Here is an 18,511-nt window from a genome sequence, read left to right as displayed (position 1 = left end):
TGACCTGGTTTAATTAACAATTGTGTAGGAAATGAGCATGCGAAATGAGCTATGTGAAGCAAAATATGACGACGCACATCGCACCCTGTGTTCAGGTGAGGTATATTAACCCTTCTATAACAATTTTAAACGAGGTGCAATATTATCATAATGCAAGTTCACTTCTTAATTTGAACGTCATTCAAAAATAAACGTCAAAAATTTGAAAATGTTCACCGTGCACAAAGTATGCTGTATAATATTATGCATATAGGCAGCATTTCATAATAATTTAACTGTAAGTGTGACCTTGAACTATTCGTTAGGGGCGTGAGTCCTGCATGTGATACATCACCGTTATGTTACTTTAAACATGTGTGCCAATTTTATTAATATCTAAAAAAATACTTTACAGTCCGGACATGACCAACTGTACTGCATTCTATTATGCATATAGGCAGTATTCCATAATGATTATGAACTAGTCAATTGTAACCACGTCCCCCCAAGGACCGGGAAATAGCGGGGACTTTGACTTTCGGTCCAGCCAAGCACGGGTAAAATCCCTGCCCTTCGTGGACGAACTGCTGGTAAAATCCCCCCGCATCCCTGGGACCCTAGGAAAGGCCTATTCCCCGCTATATTTGGCGTGAAGACAAAACCACGGCATTCACCCGGCACTGCGGGACCACCTGGAAGGTAAAAACACGGCCAATTTCCCCGGCTATCCCCCCGGACCTGCATTAAAGTGAAGCGTAACCTTGAAGTGTTAGTAAAGGGCGCGTGTCTTGCATGCAACACCGCCGTTAACGGTCATCCATTGAACACATGTGCTATCTATACTCAATGCGCATGATATGCAGCATTCCCTAATGATAAACCGGTGTGACCTTGACCTTTTGAGGTATGGGCGAGGGGCGTGGGTCTTCCACGCGACGTTTAGTCTTAATGTACGGAACACATGTACCAAGTAATTTTAAAATCCCTCCTTGCATGGCCAAGTTACAGCCCTATATGCAACATTCCATAATAACTAGAGATTGCTTTTTTGAAAAAGCGCTTGTCTCCCCTATTGTGTGGTCGTAGCTGAGAAAAAATAAATGATGGACATGAAATTTGTAACTTTGGACTGGAGACAAACCAACAGTGAAGTTTGGTTTATTCGATTATATTAAATAGTGAAGAGAAGAAAGTGTTGTTGATTAATCATGGAAAATGTAAACGAAGTTTGCATTGTATGAAGTTCCTGGGCGCAAGCGTTATTCAATTATTGATCGGAAACCATTTTTCAGCTCACAGTCATCGTGACCATGACCTTTTACCTACTGATCACAACATCAATAAGGATCATCTACATAACCAACTTGCATACCAAGTATTAAGTTCTTGGGTGCAAGTGTTCTTTAGTTACTGAGCGGTAACCATTTCTTCAACTCAAGGTCATGGCAACCTTGACCTTTGACCTACTGATCTCAAAATCAATAGGGGTCATCTACTAGTCATGACCGACTAGCGTACCAAGAATGTTCCTGGGTACAAGCGTTCTTAAGTTATTGAGCAGAAACCATTTTTAAGCTTAAGGTCACCGCCAACGTATCATTTTTTACCTGAAGGTAACCTTGACCTTTGACCTTTTGATCTGAAAATCAATAGGGGTCATCTTCTAGTCATGAACAACTAGCTTACCAAGTATGAAGTTCCTGAAACCAAAGGATCTTTAGTTATTGAGCGGAAACTTTTTCTTCACTTCAAGGTCATGGCAACCTTGACCTTTGACCTAGTGAACTCAAAATCAATATGGGTCATCTTCTAGTCATGACCAACTAGCATACCAAGTATGAAATTCCTGGTTGCAAGCGTTCTCTAGTTATTGAGCGGAAACAGTTTCTTCACCTCAAGGTCACGGTCACGGTGACCTTGACCATTGACCTACTGATCTCAAAATCAATAGGAGTCATCTACTAGTCATGAACAACTTTCTTTAGTTATTGAGCAGAAACCATTTTTAAGCTTAAGGTCACTGCCAACATAACATTTTTTACCTGAAGGTAACCTTGACCTTTTGATCTCAAAATCAATAGGAGTCATCTAATAGTCATGAACAACTAGCATACCAAGTATGAAGTTCCTGGACCCAAAGGATCTTTAGTTATTGAGTGGAAACCGTTTCTTCACCTCAAGGTCACGTTGACCCTGATCTTTGACCTAGTGACCCCAAATTCAATAGGGGTCATCTACTAGTCATGACCAACTAGCATACCAAGTATGAAGTTCCTGGGTCTAAGAGTTCTATAGTTATTGGGCGGAAACGAAGTGTGACGTACTGACTGACTGACTGACAGACTGATGGACTGACTGACGGACAGGGCAAAAACAATATGTCTCCCCATGAATGGGGGAGACATAAAGATATTACACGCAAATGATTTTTACATGAAAGGTCACCACGACCTTGACTATTGACCTTGTTACCCCCAAAACAATTGGGATCATCTAGACATCATGACCAACCTCACTTCAAAGTTTGGTGAACCTAGATCAAAGCATTCTCCTGATATTGCACGGAAATATTTTTTTACATTAGAGGTCACAGCGACGTTGACCTTTGACCTTGTGACCCCCCAAAATATAGGAGTTTTCTAAACCTCATGATCAACCTCCCTACCAAGTTTGGTGAACCTAGGTCAAACCATTCTCAAGATATTGAGCGGAAATGTTTTTTACATTGGGGGTCGCCGCGACCTTGACCTTTGACCTAGTGACCCCAAAAACAATAGGGATCTTCTACACCTCATGACCAACCTCCCTACCAAGTTTGGTGAACCTAGGTCAAACCGTTCTCAAGATTTTGAGCAGAAATGTTTTTTATATTGGGGGTCGCCGCGACCTTGACCTTTGACCTAGTGACCCCAAAAACAATAGGGATCCTCTACACCTCACGACCAACCTCCCTACCAAGTTTGGTGATCCTAGGTCATGCGGTTTTCCAGTTATCGATCGGAAACGAAGTGTGACGTACGGACGGACAGGGCAAAAACAATATGTCTCCCCCAGAGAGGGGGAGACATAATTCAACTCAAAGTACGACCTTGAACTTTGACGTCGTGGGTTTTGCACGCAACACATCGTCTTTATCAACCTAACACATGTGCTAAGTAATTTTAAAATACCTCTGCATTAAAACGAAACAGGCAGGACAGACAGACAGATAGTGCGGTTCTAATATGCTCTTCTTTGATGGCTTAAAAACTACCTCAGGGCATCGAAGAAGATAATTTCGTAATACATTTCTTTCTATGTTCATACGCAATCTGCATTGAACCGCATTAATGCTTCTATTATAACTGATGAAATATTTAGGATGTTGACCCAAGATGCAAATATTGAACACGTTCATAATGAAGCCATTAAGAATCATTCTGTGTGGTCCCTTGGTGTTTTGTCAATGGCATCTAATTGTAATTATCTATTGCGTGGGAGGTCTGGAATAGATTGGTACAAATTTGTCAGGATAGCCTGTATTTCAGCTGAACATTGCAGAGTTCAGTAAACCTTATGTTCTGCCAATAATAGTCTTAAATTCTCAACTCAACAAGAACGTTTTTCTGTCATATATGTAGTGTTAAAACCTTTTTATAGCTTTCACGAACGTTATGCACCAGTGTGGCGGATCCGTGGTCTAGTGGTAACACACTTGACTATCAATCCAGTGGTCGCAGGTTCGTTTCCCCGTTGCATCACTAAAAAATACTAATCGTCTTCCGGGAGGGACGTTAAATGGGGGCCCCGTGTGACAGTGATATACACTGGTGCACGTTAAAGAACCAGGGTAGCTCTAACCAGGGTTACATTCTGTCTGTGCTGCTCCAAAAAACCTAAAATGACCAACACTCTTAACGGAGCACTCGCCGAATGGGCAAGGCCCGAGTGCGAGTATAAATAAGCTTACACACACATATGCGCCAGTCAATTGTAACTGACAAAATGCCACAATGTTCAGACCATTTTTAACCGAGTTTGGCAAAGCGAAATGTCACATGAATCGCGCACAATGACCCTTGCTGACCGACATTTCTATCAAGTTTGTTGATGCAATACTTCTGTTGCAACTGCGACTCATTTACAGACAACGTTTTACTATGTAAAGGACCAACTCGTTGAAGACAGTGCAATGTCAAACAAACCTCAGTTGCAGTGTCCTCGTAATGACCTCTTCAGGACGTTCATATGCAATGCCTTTGGTACGAACCATAGAAGTGACACAACTGTGTGACGTGTCCTAAAAGTGAAGTCTCGGGGTATAAAGAAGATGCTGAACCTGAAGCCTATGGTACAGCTGGCAAGCACCTCAAGAATTGAGACCATAAAGAATTACGAGTTTCTAAGAACTTACTTATGGTGGTAACCACTGTGCATGTCCTGTTGTGGGGACTTAAAGCTTTTTGAGTCAACATTAGTTTTTGCACCTGAGGCCGACAGTATCTTTAATAATGGCATGTGAATCTCCAGTGCTAGGGTCTTAAATGTTATTGGCAAGAGAATGTAATCTCGAACTTTTTGGTTGAATGTGATCTTGATCATGTCAGAATTTAACGACCAGCTTCAAGTCTTAGAGTCCAACTCATAAAAGCACTTTAATATAAATCCATATAACAGTATTCTTTATTCCGTTTGTTTTACAAAAACAAATAGGTATAAAATTTAGCAAATTTCATCATCAATACTCATCTAGAATGAAAGTTGCAATGAAGGACTTATGTTGATATCCTTTGAAAGTGTTATATGATAGAAATAAACAGGACTTCAGGCAGTTCGTTATCATGGCCAATGGTGAACTTTCACAAGAAGCTACATTTAATATACTATTAACAATTTCTGTCAATTTTCATGAGACAGCCGGCACGGCACGAGTCGAAGTATAAATAGAAAATGCCAGTTCTTGACCTTTCAAGTTCCCTACACTGTGACTAACGAGTGACCTTTACCATCAAGCTTTTGATAAACATGTTCATCAAAAACATACCTTTAAACCTGAACCTTGCAAAAATATATTTTCTTGGTTACACCTAACACTCAATAAATCATGTTTTCTCTTACAAGTTTGCATCTAAAACATGAGAAAGGTGAGTCCCTACACAAGTTCTTACTCAAAATAGCACAAAGAAAAACAGCGTCATAATTCTTAAAACATCAATGCCCCTCACAACGCAAGCATTATGCTTTATGATCAACAAATGAACTTCTATTTTTCTCTTTATTCAAACGCCTGTACAATATTTACGATGATTTATTTCTTAGCTGCCTGCTGTGCTCTCAATACCCGGACAACAATCTTCTGTTCTTCTATGAGGAAAGCTCGGATAATTCTGGAAATAGAATAAAAACACATTTTGAAATTTCAACATCAGACTTTCAATTTTATTCTTAATAAAGCTATTTGGATAAAAGCTGAACTTTTCATTATTCTTAATAACAACCCTTGATATTCAATATCCTTGTTAAAAGTAGAACATTTGGATTCCTAATAACCAACCAACATGACAGTCGAGTTAATAATCATTATTATGTAGACTGAAAAATACATTTCCCTGCTGTTGCTGCAATTTGAGACATAAATTACAACATCTGGCCAATCAACCTTTTAATAAAAGACAGAAGTATCATATTTCATTTAATACACTAATTGAGGTGACTTTATTACAAGTGATATTATACAAAAATATTACACCATGTTACACCGCACGCCAATATTACAATCTGTTATATGACACATGAAGTCATTTTCAGAATAAAAGCTGGCTTGGACTGGTATTTTCCACGACATAATATCAGAAATATTTTCATTAATGAGGAACAGAACTATTGTTCATTATTGACCACTATAATTATACACCAACAAGATACGAGTGACATTTACAGAGAGCTCAAAATGATCGGAAGATGACAATTAGTGTCAGTCATATCGGACCAGGGATAATACTGGACCATTATGATAAGGGTTTATGTCCAAGTTCTCAGAAAAATATCAATTAATGTCCTGTATTCAGTCTAAATGAGGTCATAAGCGAAACAGACCCTTTCAGACAAAACCACAGCTTTACTTTAGCACAAGTTCTACACCCACTTAGCTAGAGAAGCAATAAGTGGGCTCTAGGTTGTGCAACCACTAGATATACAGTGACTGAAATTGAGGCAAGCACACACACACAAAATAAAACCCTTGTAAAAAAATCCAGACTTTGTTTTAGGTTCATATAATCAGACTTGTGGTTTACAATCTCATCTTAATATGAACTTGTAGTATTCCGCTTTGTTCCAAACAGTCCGTTCAAGAAAACTTAATAGTAATACAGAAGACTGGTTATATGGTGTTTATTTCAACTACAACTGCAATTTACATTTAGATGTTTTCTTTAATGAATACAACTATAAAACATCCACATGTCCTGTAGAATAAAGCAACTCCCCTGGTGTGTGAGCCCAGAAAAGTAACGAGATCTGCAGTATTACTATATGCACAAATTCCACACTCGACCAACCAATGAACAGTCGGGTCAAGCTCTACATTGTGCGACATGTCTTGACAAGGACAAGGCAACATGCTGCACGGCAAGGTTGCACCAAAAACCTGTTAATCTAACCAGTCATCCGATCTGAGAGAAACTGATCAAGAAATCTTCCACTAAGCATGGAAGAACAAAGGCCATTATTATCAGTGTGGCAGGTAAAATCAATGCTCATCATAAATGGCGACTTAGTTGAAATTCCTCTAGGAGACAAAATCCACTCATTCACTGTGTGAGCAACATTTGTATCTTGACCAGCAAGAATAATATGTTAGTGTCCTGCAGAATAAAGGAACTTCCCCGCTGTGTAAGCCAAGATAAGTAACGAGATCAGCAGTGTTGTTCTATGCACAAATTCCATACTCGACCAATCAACTGTCTGGTCAAGCTCTAAATTGTGCATAAGGCAAGAGGTCAAATGACAAGACAAATGGACAATAGTGAGTTGTTAAGAACAGGACAAGTTTAAAGGACAAAAAAACATGTATAGAAAGGATGCACCGAAAACGAGTACAATCAACCACAAATCTGAAAACTGAGGAAAAGGAATGTCATGAAAAAGCTAAAAAACATGACTTAGAAGTAAAAAGACCACTGCTGTCAGTGTGGCAGATAGAATCATGATTATTTCATAACCCAGTGCTCACAGTTTCATCATTCAATGGCAAACTTGATCACAAGATTCATTGGAGGATTCACTGGAGGAATTGCTCCTTTATTGAGAAAACTTAGTCCACCAGCCTAGGTAATTGTCATTACAGGTCACCTTACCACCAGCACTGAATGAGTACCAACTTGCTACATGTCCTGCAGAATAAAGGAACTCCCCTGGTGTGTGAGCCCAGAAAAGTAACGAGATCTGCAGCATTACTATATGCACAAATTCCACACTCGACCAACCAATGAACCGCAAGGTCAAGCTCTACAGTGTGCATTGAATATGAGGTCACTTGTCTAAACACCTAACGAAAGAGTTAACAACAATGGCAGTAGTTAATTTCAAACACCAAGTTCAAAGACAAGATAATTTTATCATGCAACACAAGGTTGCACCAAAACCATGATCTGATCAGAGAAAAAACTCTACCAAGCATTTCAAGAACAAAGGCCAGTATATGTGTGTCAGTGTGGCAGATAGAATCATGATTATTTCATAACCCAGTGCTCACAGTCTCATCATTCAATGGCAACTTTTGTTCACTTATAAATTTTTAATGGGTTAGAAAGCAAAATTTTCTCATTCTTTCTAGGAAAATTCCAGGGTAATATACTTTACAGTCAAAATATTCACATGTCCAGCATTGTAAAAGAAACTTCCCTGGTGTGCGAAAAACCAAGAAAAGTATGAGATCAGGAGCATTGATGAATGCACAATTTAAATACTGGACCAAACAATGAACTGTAGGGTAGAGCTATACAGTTTGCATGAGGAACAAAGTGAATATTAAACTGCTTTCATAGACCAGAAACATGAACACTTATAGAACAAAGTCAACTGCTGTCAGTGTGGCAGGTAGAATCATTATTATATCATAACCCAGTGCTCACAGTCTCATCATTCAATGGCAACTTTGTCATAACATTCATCTTGGAATTGCTCCTTTATTGAGATAACTTACTCCAACTGCCTGGGTCATGGTCATTTAATGTCACATTTCTTCTAAGGCACAGAATGAGTACCAAGTTACTTAATATTCCACAGAATAAAGGAACTCCCCTGGTGTGTGAGCCCAGAAAAGTAACGAGATCTGCAGTATTTATGTTTGCATTAATTCCACACTCAACCAACCAATGAATAGTCGGGTCAAGCTCTACATTGTGCAAGATGTCTGAACATGACACTAAACAATGAACAACAATGGCAGTAGTTTATTACAAACACCTAATTCAAGGACAAGATATCTTGCGCCACATGATTGCACCAATTGCATGTGCAGTTAACCCCTTATCTGATCCGAGAAGAACTCCCCCAAGCATTTCTGGAACAAAGGTCAGTATATGTGTGTCAGTGTGGCAGATAGAATCATGATTATTTCATAACCCAGTGCTCACAGTCTCATCATTCAATGACAACTTTTGTTCGCTTCGCTCTTTTTTTTTAATGAATTAGAAAGCAGACAATCCTAAATGAGAAGGTGAGATTCAAAGTACCATAATTTACAACAATAAGAAAATGTACATGTCCTGCAGAATAAAGGAACTCCTCTGGTGTGTGAGCCCAGAAAAGTAACGAGATCTGCAGCATTACTATATGCACACATTCCACACTCGACCAACCAATGAACAGTCAGGTCAAGCTCTACATTGTGCATAAAGTTAGGGGTCAATTATCATAACCAATGAAGATTACATGTAGGCCATGCAAGATAGCATTCAACTAATTATTTAGCCAACACACATCTTACCCTAAATAAGGAATTCAGGTACATGTATTGTGCAAATTGTACAAGATTGTAAATGCAGAACGAACACCACTTTTTTCAGTGTGGCAGATAGAATCACAGTTATCATAACCCAGTGCTCACAATCTCATCATTAATGGTGACGTCTGTCATTCTAACAGGGAAAAAGACTATTCATTAGGGCGACTCATGAATATGGTCAATGCCAATTTTCTCCAAGCACACCAATTATTTACAGAAATGGACATCCAGTAACTGGCTAAATTAAAGGGATGTTGAATGCCCTATAATCAGCTATGAATAGCAGTTTATTCCCTACATGTACTTTCAAGAAACAAAACTCAGGCTATATAGCTAGATGCGCTGCCTTACAGTGAATACCAACTAAAATTCTTCAATTTCCAAGTTGCTCTTGAATAATTAATGATATAAGGAATAAATCTTAATATCCTGCAGAATAAAGGAACTCCCCTGGTGCATAAACCTAGAAAAGTAACGAGATCTGCAGTATTAATGTCTGCACAAATTCCACACTCAACCAACCAATGAATAGTCGGGTCAAGCTCTACAGTGTGCATAAGATATGGTGCTGTATGGCATCCAACTGTGACAAGAAAATCACTTACAAAAACACATAGAAAATGATTGCTTCGATCCAGGGCAAGGCAGTTTGCACCTCAATGAGAAAACAAAGGCCATTATAACATAATTGTCAGTGTGGCAGATACAATCATATTTGTTTCATAACCCAGTGCTCAGTCTCATCATTCAATGACAACTTTTGTTGACCATTCATTAGGGAAATTCTGATAATAATCAATGCCAACGAAGCTGCTAATGTAGCAAGTATTAACAAGCAAGACTGAAGTACATCCAGTTAGTGACCCAATTAAAGGCGCACAATATAGGTCGATACAAAATCTTTTTTTTAATTTTAATTCATTTTCATTTATACTCATTTGACTTAGATGATTAAAATAAAAAAACTTACAGATAAAAAAATATTGACCTTTATAAATGTTTTTCTTTAATTTAACGTAGCATGTTACGTACCCACAATTCCCAAGTTAAAAAAGCGCCAAAATATTGCTTATATTTTTTACCTGTAATTTAATCATACGCCTTTTGGGGTTTTCATCATAGAAGTCAAACGAGTTTAACATTATAATGCATCAAAATTAAATTATTATTTTTTGAATCAACCTATATTGTGGGCATTTAAAGCTAGTATTTTTTTTTAAGTTGAATCATCATAGCAAAACTCATTCCAAAGAATGTGCTTCAGGCCATTTTTATCAGCATTATGTCAATGACAGCATTGTGGCCTGATAGGCCCAGTCTAGTCATGATACATGTACATGAGCATTGCAAGGTAATAAACAGAAAATTTAACATTATTTACATCTCCAACACAGCCAAATCTTCAATGCTTCTTTACTGCCAAGGCCTAAAAAAAAAAAATTGTTTGGTTAGGGTTACATCCTTTTAAAAAATAGGTAGGGTAGGTAGGCTTTTTTTTTTTTTATTAGGCTTTATATAAGAATATCGTTTTCATCATTGGAGAATGGTGTTAAAGATATCTTCTGTATAAGCATTTAAGATTTAAACTAAATATTGAAAAGCAATTAAAAAAAAACGAAAGCTTTTTTTTTTTTAGTTTTTCATTTTTTTTTTCAAACTGACTATAAAAACGGTAGGGTCGGCGCCTATTCCGTAGGTAGGGTCGGGTAACCCGAACCAAATGTATTTTTTTTATAGGCCCAATCTCGTCAACTTACTGAACAAAGAGTAAGTCAGGAAAATATAAATATTGCACAAGGCAACTAGCTCCCACTGATTTTGTGTATAAGTAAAGGCAATGATTACCTAAGGTATTTTGATCACTTGTCCTGCAGAATAAAGGAACTCTTCCAGCATGTGAACCCAGAAAAGTAACGAGATCTGCAGTATTACTATTTGCACAAATTCCACACTCGACCAACCAATGAACAGTCGGGTCAAGCTCTACATTGTGCAGGAGGTATAAACAATCATGGCGGATACAAACAGTATCATTTAGTACTGGACAAGTTGGTTTTTAACACAAAAGAGTTTGAAACCAAAGCTGTTTACCTATATACTGATATTTAACAGCTTCCAGTAAATATCATGTTAAGAACAATCATAGCTATTGTCAGTGTGGCAGGTAGAATCATGATGATATCATAACCCAGTGCTCACAGTCTCATCATTCAATGGCAGCTCTTGTTAACTCTGCTCTTTTATAAAAAAGATAATCACTGATAGTGGGTAGTTGCTGAATCCACTCTTAACCAACATACCCAGGTCATCATTCTGTCAGACAACAAAAAATTATACAAGGATAAGTCCACATATTTTCAAGTCTGGAATGCCCAAAGCAGTGTTTATCAGTGTGGCAGATAGAATCATGGTTTTATTTCATAACCCAGTGCTCACAGTTTCATCATCTGCTGCTTGGTTTATTTCCAAAGTAGCATAAACCCTACCCCCAATAAAGAGTTCTCAAATGTCCCAGATTCGTTTATTGATTACATGAAATCTAATTCTCAAGTCATAAACTTACTAACGATTCTCAAAAACAATATATAATCAGATTCCAGGAAACCTTCATCATAAATCACACGATAATTGAAGCACTAATATGTAGGATTGGAGAATTGATTGCACAGGATGGAAATTTATTGCGCGGAAGCATGGTTCACAGTGCCAAAGGTAGATTAATCACATCAAAGTGAAATTTCAGGAAGGTAAAAATCAGTGTGGCAGTTGGAATCAAGGTTGTTTTTCATAACCCAGTGCTCACAATTTCATCCCATTTTACCTCCTCTAAAATCACCCATTGAACTATTACGACAATGGAAGTGTTGCTGCAGCGTTAAATCAATGTTGTTTTTCTCTCAAAAGAGCTCTTTCATATTAATATAGATCTATCGAGACTGATCAAGTGAGCAATCAATCTTTGCCAAAGTTCAAAGCTAGAGACCCAACAACTATTGAGCCATGAACAACTAAAGACTCAAAACAGCTTTGAGGCTTTTCACATGAAGATGACAAATAACAGGTTTTTGATATAAACTACCATTATAACAGCTACTATGTCAACACAACATCCGCAGAAGCACTGAATCATCCCAGATGTATTTTAAAACGAAATGGCTACAACGATTTAAGTTCCGTTTCATAAAAAGCATTTAAAACCAAGTATTAGCAACCACAGACATAAATTTAACAAGCATGAAAACCATCCTATTTCTCCTAACTAGTTTATTTTCAGCCCACTAACTGCTAGACAGTTCTATATGAAATATTCATAACTGTAGTGGTGTCTGGTAACTGACAGTAGGAGGTCATCGCTTAAATGGACAATTTCGTTCAGAAACATTCCACTATTTATGGAACGGCATCAACAACCGGAGAGCTTTTGTCACACTCACAAGTGAGGATCAGACAAAATATATGTGCAATTTATCCCTTCCTATATGCTTTCCATAATGCTTTTTTTCTTTCATAAATGTGCGAAGAAAATCCATGGTTAGACATTAGTCTTAAAAGTGTAGCTCTCGCCTAGTCTAACCCCAACTTAACAATAAATAGTGAAAATAAAGTGGATAGAATATTTTAACTTTCTAGCTAAGATGATTTAATATAATTAATGATTTTGAAATTTACCCGAGAAGCAAGCCAGTAAGGACAGCCTAAAAAGGACCAACCAGTTGGAAGTTCAGTCTTAGGAAGCAACTCTCGCTCACGATTTGAGTACTCAGAGAGGGCAAGTTCCAATCATCATTACTACACAACTGGCAATTGAAAAAACAAAACCCTAATAGACAACTCAACAACATAAACGGCCAAATTATCTTTGAATCTGAAACTTTATTTTACTACTATTTCCATAATCATCATGGATTTTGGTACATTTCCAGTTAAAACAACACCAAGGCCATCAAAATTTCTCAATTTCAAGGAGTGAAAAACAAAAAAAGATCAAAAAAATTACAAGTAACCTTGTGATAATTCATGCTCATCCTCCCCCATTTCTCCATTATAAATAGGGGAGGTAAAAATGAATAATCCTAAGCATTTCGTGTCTAGCCTCACCTGTCTCTAACACATTTGTGGCAGCGAGATCCACCGTAACAGCGGGACACGGTCTTCAGTCTCTTGGTCATGGACATCAACTCCTTAGGCCGTGCTGGGGTGATCTGAAATACACGGAAAAACTCGAAAGATCTAATACAAGTACCTAAACTCTTTGAAGTAATATTTGTTAAGATTACTACTGTATAAACAGAAAGGTGTCCCCCTCCTGCTCCTATCTCTATCAGTGACTTTCTGATCAAAATTAATATTTTCAATTGGGAAATGAATCACAAAGGTTCAGTCTTGGGAAGCAACTCTCGCTCATGTTTTGAGTACTCAGAGAGGGCAAGTTCCAATCATCATTACACAAGTTATAAATAAGCACATGGGGATTTCTGATCAACGTTAATATTTTCATGGTTGTGAAATGGTTCAGTCTTAGGAAGCAACTCTCGCTCACAATTTGAGTACTCAGAGAGGGCAAGTTCCAATCATCATAACATCGTGTCAGAAATAAGCAGTCACTTCTGACAAAAATATTTGTATCAACATATTTATGTTCAAAATTTTGCTTTTTAGCAAATTTCGAGACATCGAATTAAGTTGACTACAAAGCTTTGCTGTTTCAGATACAAGTCAGATTTAAAGCATCCATCAGAAGTCAGCTGAGGGAAAGTTTTTTTCATCATTCTTGTAATGCAAATGTACACATGATATACATCAGTGATCAAAATTAGCACAAGCCTACTAGTCCTGTACAAGCAGCATGAATTGTGGTTTTGCAAACTGATAAATACTGCTTTTCACAATTTCTAAATTTTATACAGCAGGGTTAGTTGATTTTTTATGCTTAACACTTGTATACAATTCAGGCTTTTTCATTCAAAAGTCTTATTCCAATGACCTGAGTGGTACATTAATTTTGTACATTATCAATTTGAACAATTTAAAATGAAGTTCAGTCTTAGGAAGCAACTCTCGCTCACGTTTTGAGTACTCAGAGAGGGCAAGTTCCAATCATCACCACTTCAAACCTAGCTAAGATGACGATGGACTGTAATAACCTGAACATAAAGGTAGCGGAAATTTCAGCAAAAAAAATGTTGGCAGATCCAAAATTGCTTAAGCCTGCATAAATTGTTTGCCACTCTTGCTCAAAATCCATAACTTTGTAAACTTAATCAGCCAATTAACAATGCAAGAATTAGGGCTTGTTCATTCAAAATCCTAATTTCGAGGACTGATTGCTTCATTTTATTTTTGGTGATCAGAAATATCGAACATCCATCAGGAAATCAGCTGAGGGAAAGTTTATTTTCATCATTTCATTTATCACCATTTACTACCAAAAGCAATGATCTTCAATTTATAGCGTATACTTCACTCCTGTCAACTTACACCATGCAGTTTGACGGCCTTGCAGTCTCCACATTTTGGTACGCTCCCAAGCTTCTTCTTGTACAGGTACACAAGTTTACCACCTGAAATAGAAGCAATCTTGTCAAAACATGGACATTTTTAGAAGGCTTACAGCATAATAAATGAAACAATAACTGTATTAGGGTAGCATTTGCTGACTGTAGTTTATGTACTCTACTTGCTCATGCCTCTCTAGCAACAAAAATTGATTTTCAAGAAATTATCAAGTTTATTATTATATTTTGAAAAAACTATTATATTTAGCTGTTCTGAATCTGAAATAAACAGTAACTGAGTATCAACAACTGCTCAACCAAAGATGCAGGTTTTCTGTAGCACAATTTCTACACCTAGATAACTAGAATGTTAGCCAGGCTCTAGGTTGTGCAAACAAGTTTTATTTTAGTTAAAACAAATTAATTTTTGCTTCATTGCAATAACAACTTCAGTACTGGGTAAAGTGAATTATTTAACTTATATGAACCAGAACAGTGTCGGTTTCAAAGCCAGAGGGTGAAACCAGCAGTACACATTATACCAAGCAAGATAAAATCAACATCTGCAAGGGATCATTTTAACAGAGGACAAAATTAGCACATGCAAACAACTCCTTTAATTGAGAAATGTTTTCTGGGCTCCCTCAAATTTACAATTTATGTAACAAATCTTGAAAGTTGAAAGTTCAGTCTTAGGAAGCAACTCTCGCTCACGAATTGAGTACTCAGAGAGGGCAAGTTCCAATCATCATTACTTCAAACCTGGCCAAATGGAAATACAAAGTTAAAGTATTCAGACTTATTTATCCATAAGTATAACTTTGATAACTAGCAGAGAGATCTTATACCACTTAACAACATTCAAATTAGTGCATTAGGCCATAACCACTTTTGAATATATATTTAGCTGTTCTGAATCTGAAATAAACAGTAACTGAGTATCAATCACCGTTCAACCAAAGATGCAGGTTTTCTTTCGCACAATTTCTACACCTAGATAACTAGAATGTTAGCCAGGCTCTAGGTTGTGCAATTATACAAGCAAGGGCTGAACCCTTTTCAAACCAAGTTTGTGAAACCAGCAGTGCATTTTATACCAAGATTTTTTTGCATTTACTGGGATTATTTTACAGTGGACAGTGGTCAAAATTATCACAAGAACAAGCAATGGTAATATGCTTTTCAAGTTTGCTCAAATTAAGATTTAATGTAGTAAGATTTCAATGTTGAAAGTTCAGTCTTAGGAAGCAACTCTCGCTCATGTTTTGAGTACTCAGAGAGGGCAAGTTCCAATCATCATAACTTTATAACTGGCAAATTGGGAAATACAAAATAAGGCTTGTTTAATTTTGGGATGTAAAATTGCATGGCTGTTCAATTGTTTTATGCAAAGCTGATTGAGAATACTCTAGTTTGTTTATCAAAAGTCTAATTCCGATGACTCACTGAGTCAAGAGACTTGAGAGTCCGATCATACACCTAGTGGTGTATGTTCAAATTAGTGCAATAGGTCATAACCATTTTAGTATTATAATATTAGGTGTTCTGTATCTGAAATAAACAGTAACCGATTATCGACCACTGTTCAACCAAAGACACAGGTATTATTTTGCACAATTTCTACACCTAGATAACTAGAATGTTAGCCAGGCTCTAGGTTGTGCAAACTCTGTTTCTAGGCTTAATAATAATAATTTTGGCTCAGTAATAGATATCATGAAGTTATAAGAATTCGTACACAGTCCTGATTTCCAGTTGAAACAAGCAGTACATGTTATGCGAAGCAAGAAGATTCTGGCATTAAATGGCAAGGACTGAATGCCAGGTCTTATTTTGGCAATAGAAAATGGTTGATATTAGAACACAACCACAAGCCCTGCAATGACAACATACTATCCCATATTTCATATAGCAGTGTATATTAAATGTTCAGTCTTAGGAAGCAACTCTCGCTCACGAATTGAGTACTCAGAGAGGGCAAGTTCCAATCATCATTACTGCACAACTGGCGAAAAGGAATTGCAAAACTAGGCTTCTTCAATTATCATCCCTATAAAGCATGGCTGTTTTTTATGCAAAGCACTTCTGTAAGTATTCAGGCTCATTCTTAGTCTAAATTTGATGACTTATACCACTTAACAACCTTACAGTGTTCAAATTCCTGTTTTTGATCATAACCATTTTTAATATAATAGTATTAGGTGTTCTGTATCTGAAATAAACAGTAATTGAGTTATCAACCACTGTTAAACCAAAGATGCAGGTTTTCTTTTGCACAATTTCTACACCTAGATAACTAGATTATTAGCCAGGCTCTAGGTTGTGCAACCACTACTATATTTGTTTTAATTTCTTTGTTCAAGTAGCTAGCTTCTGCTTGATTGATGTACACTGCAGCAAGGACAATAAATTAAAGATTATTGAACAATAACTAGTCAATATTAACATGTATACTAACTGACAGCTTCTGTGATTCAATTCTTCAGATTTATTCATCGGTAAGTAAATATACAGGGTACAGCTCAGGGGAATGGGGCTTGAGCCCTTACAAAGGAAATGTGATTTTTTCATCTACACGACGATCTAGAAGAAATTCTGGGCAATATACTAATTTTAAGGTGGGGAATGGGGCGGAGCTTTGGCCCCAAATCGATGGAAATATGACCATGATACATGAAATGCTTACCTGGGGTTTTTGATCTGATAGGTTGTCAAAGCCACATCAGGAACAGCAGCAATTGCATAAAGAGAAAAAGAAAACATATTTGGTTATCATGTTATTATATAACTGAACAAAGTTACCCATATAGTTCGTGTCTGTTTTAGGATTCTAACTTTGTTATCGACTAATGAAAAAACATGTGCGTGAAGGTTTTTTAAGACTTTAAAATTACACAAAATAAAATTCCCCAACATTCACATAGACATATCTGCTAAAAACGAAAAAAATCAAAATTCCTTTAAAAACAAGAAGGAAACTTTGGGTCTACTTCTGGAGTATATAGAATCGATGACACTCAAGAGCCCCAAATATATCCCTGAAGCTAGACTTTTACCACCTCATATATAGCACTTTTTTGAATAACATGTAGTACTCACAAATAGCGCTCTGTCTTCGCAACACGCCTCAGTTGTCAAGGGGAAATACAAGGTTTTAAAGCTCTCCCTATACGTCACTTGTTTTGCTTACCTTTCCGCGAAGTCTGAGAATGTCACACATATCCTTCTGTAATGCACCAGTCAATTGTAACCACAGCCCCACAAAGTCGGGGATATGACGGGGAAATGGGCCGTGTTTTTACCTTTCAGGTGGCCCCGCAGTGCCGCAAAATATAGCGTGGAATTTGCCTTACCTAGGCTCCCGGGGGGGGGGGGGGGGGTATTTGGCAGGGATTTGACCATCAGTTCGACCCCACAGGGTGTAGATTTTACCCGGGGTTGGCTGAATCGAAAGTCAAAGTCCCGGCTATTCCCCGCAAAAACGAGTCTAAATGTCTTGTTGTCAGTTTTATTGTTTTTAGATACTTACATCTTGCGGCGGTTACTCTTTGTGTTGTACGACAGGCGGCGACGAAATGTCAGTCGCTGAACCATCTGAAACACAAATATCTTCAGGTGATTGCAGCTTGGAAATGATATATACAAAAAAAATTAACTTACTTTTAATTTTATATACAATTTACTGCACATCTAAAATTGATTTTTTTTATGATTAAAACGATAAAATCAAGCAATGACATGCTATTAACATTGTAGAACAGAGAACTTAATTCATGTCACTCAGTTTACTAAAAACAACATACAAATAATACCAATGATCTAAAATTATGTTAGGTGCAGCATTCATTTTTTGAAAATTTTAGCTTAATTATTGTTCATAATAAACCAAAAACGGTTCTAATGTATAGGAAAATAGAAATATTATTGTTCTGCTGCGTGAAATATTGTTTTTTTACACCAAAGTGTAGATGTGCGCCGATATAAATTGTGCATTTATTTTGTTGTGTACCTTGGCTGTCTTGGAACGGAAAAGGAAGTTTCAATCACT

General features: G+C 37.2%; 1 protein-coding gene across 1 annotated transcript; it reads right to left on the bottom strand.

Moving 5' to 3' along the window:
* Positions 1-5,219: 5,219 nt before the first annotated feature.
* LOC128221079 (60S ribosomal protein L34-like) lies at positions 5,220-18,094 on the bottom strand. Its single transcript, XM_052929527.1, has 5 exons — positions 17,993-18,094; positions 17,150-17,163; positions 14,447-14,529; positions 13,067-13,170; positions 5,220-5,345 (listed from the first exon to the last, which is right to left on the bottom strand). Exons 1-5 carry the CDS (start codon positions 18,055-18,057, stop codon positions 5,267-5,269), a joined length of 345 nt encoding a protein of 114 aa, XP_052785487.1. The 5' UTR covers positions 18,058-18,094; the 3' UTR covers positions 5,220-5,266.
* Between the last annotated feature and the right edge of the window lie 417 nt (positions 18,095-18,511).

The sequence above is a fragment of the Mya arenaria genome, chromosome 2, assembly GCF_026914265.1.
Source record: "Mya arenaria isolate MELC-2E11 chromosome 2, ASM2691426v1".
Classification (NCBI taxonomy): domain Eukaryota; kingdom Metazoa; phylum Mollusca; class Bivalvia; order Myida; family Myidae; genus Mya; species Mya arenaria.
This window is presented reverse-complemented; position numbering and strand designations above follow the sequence as displayed.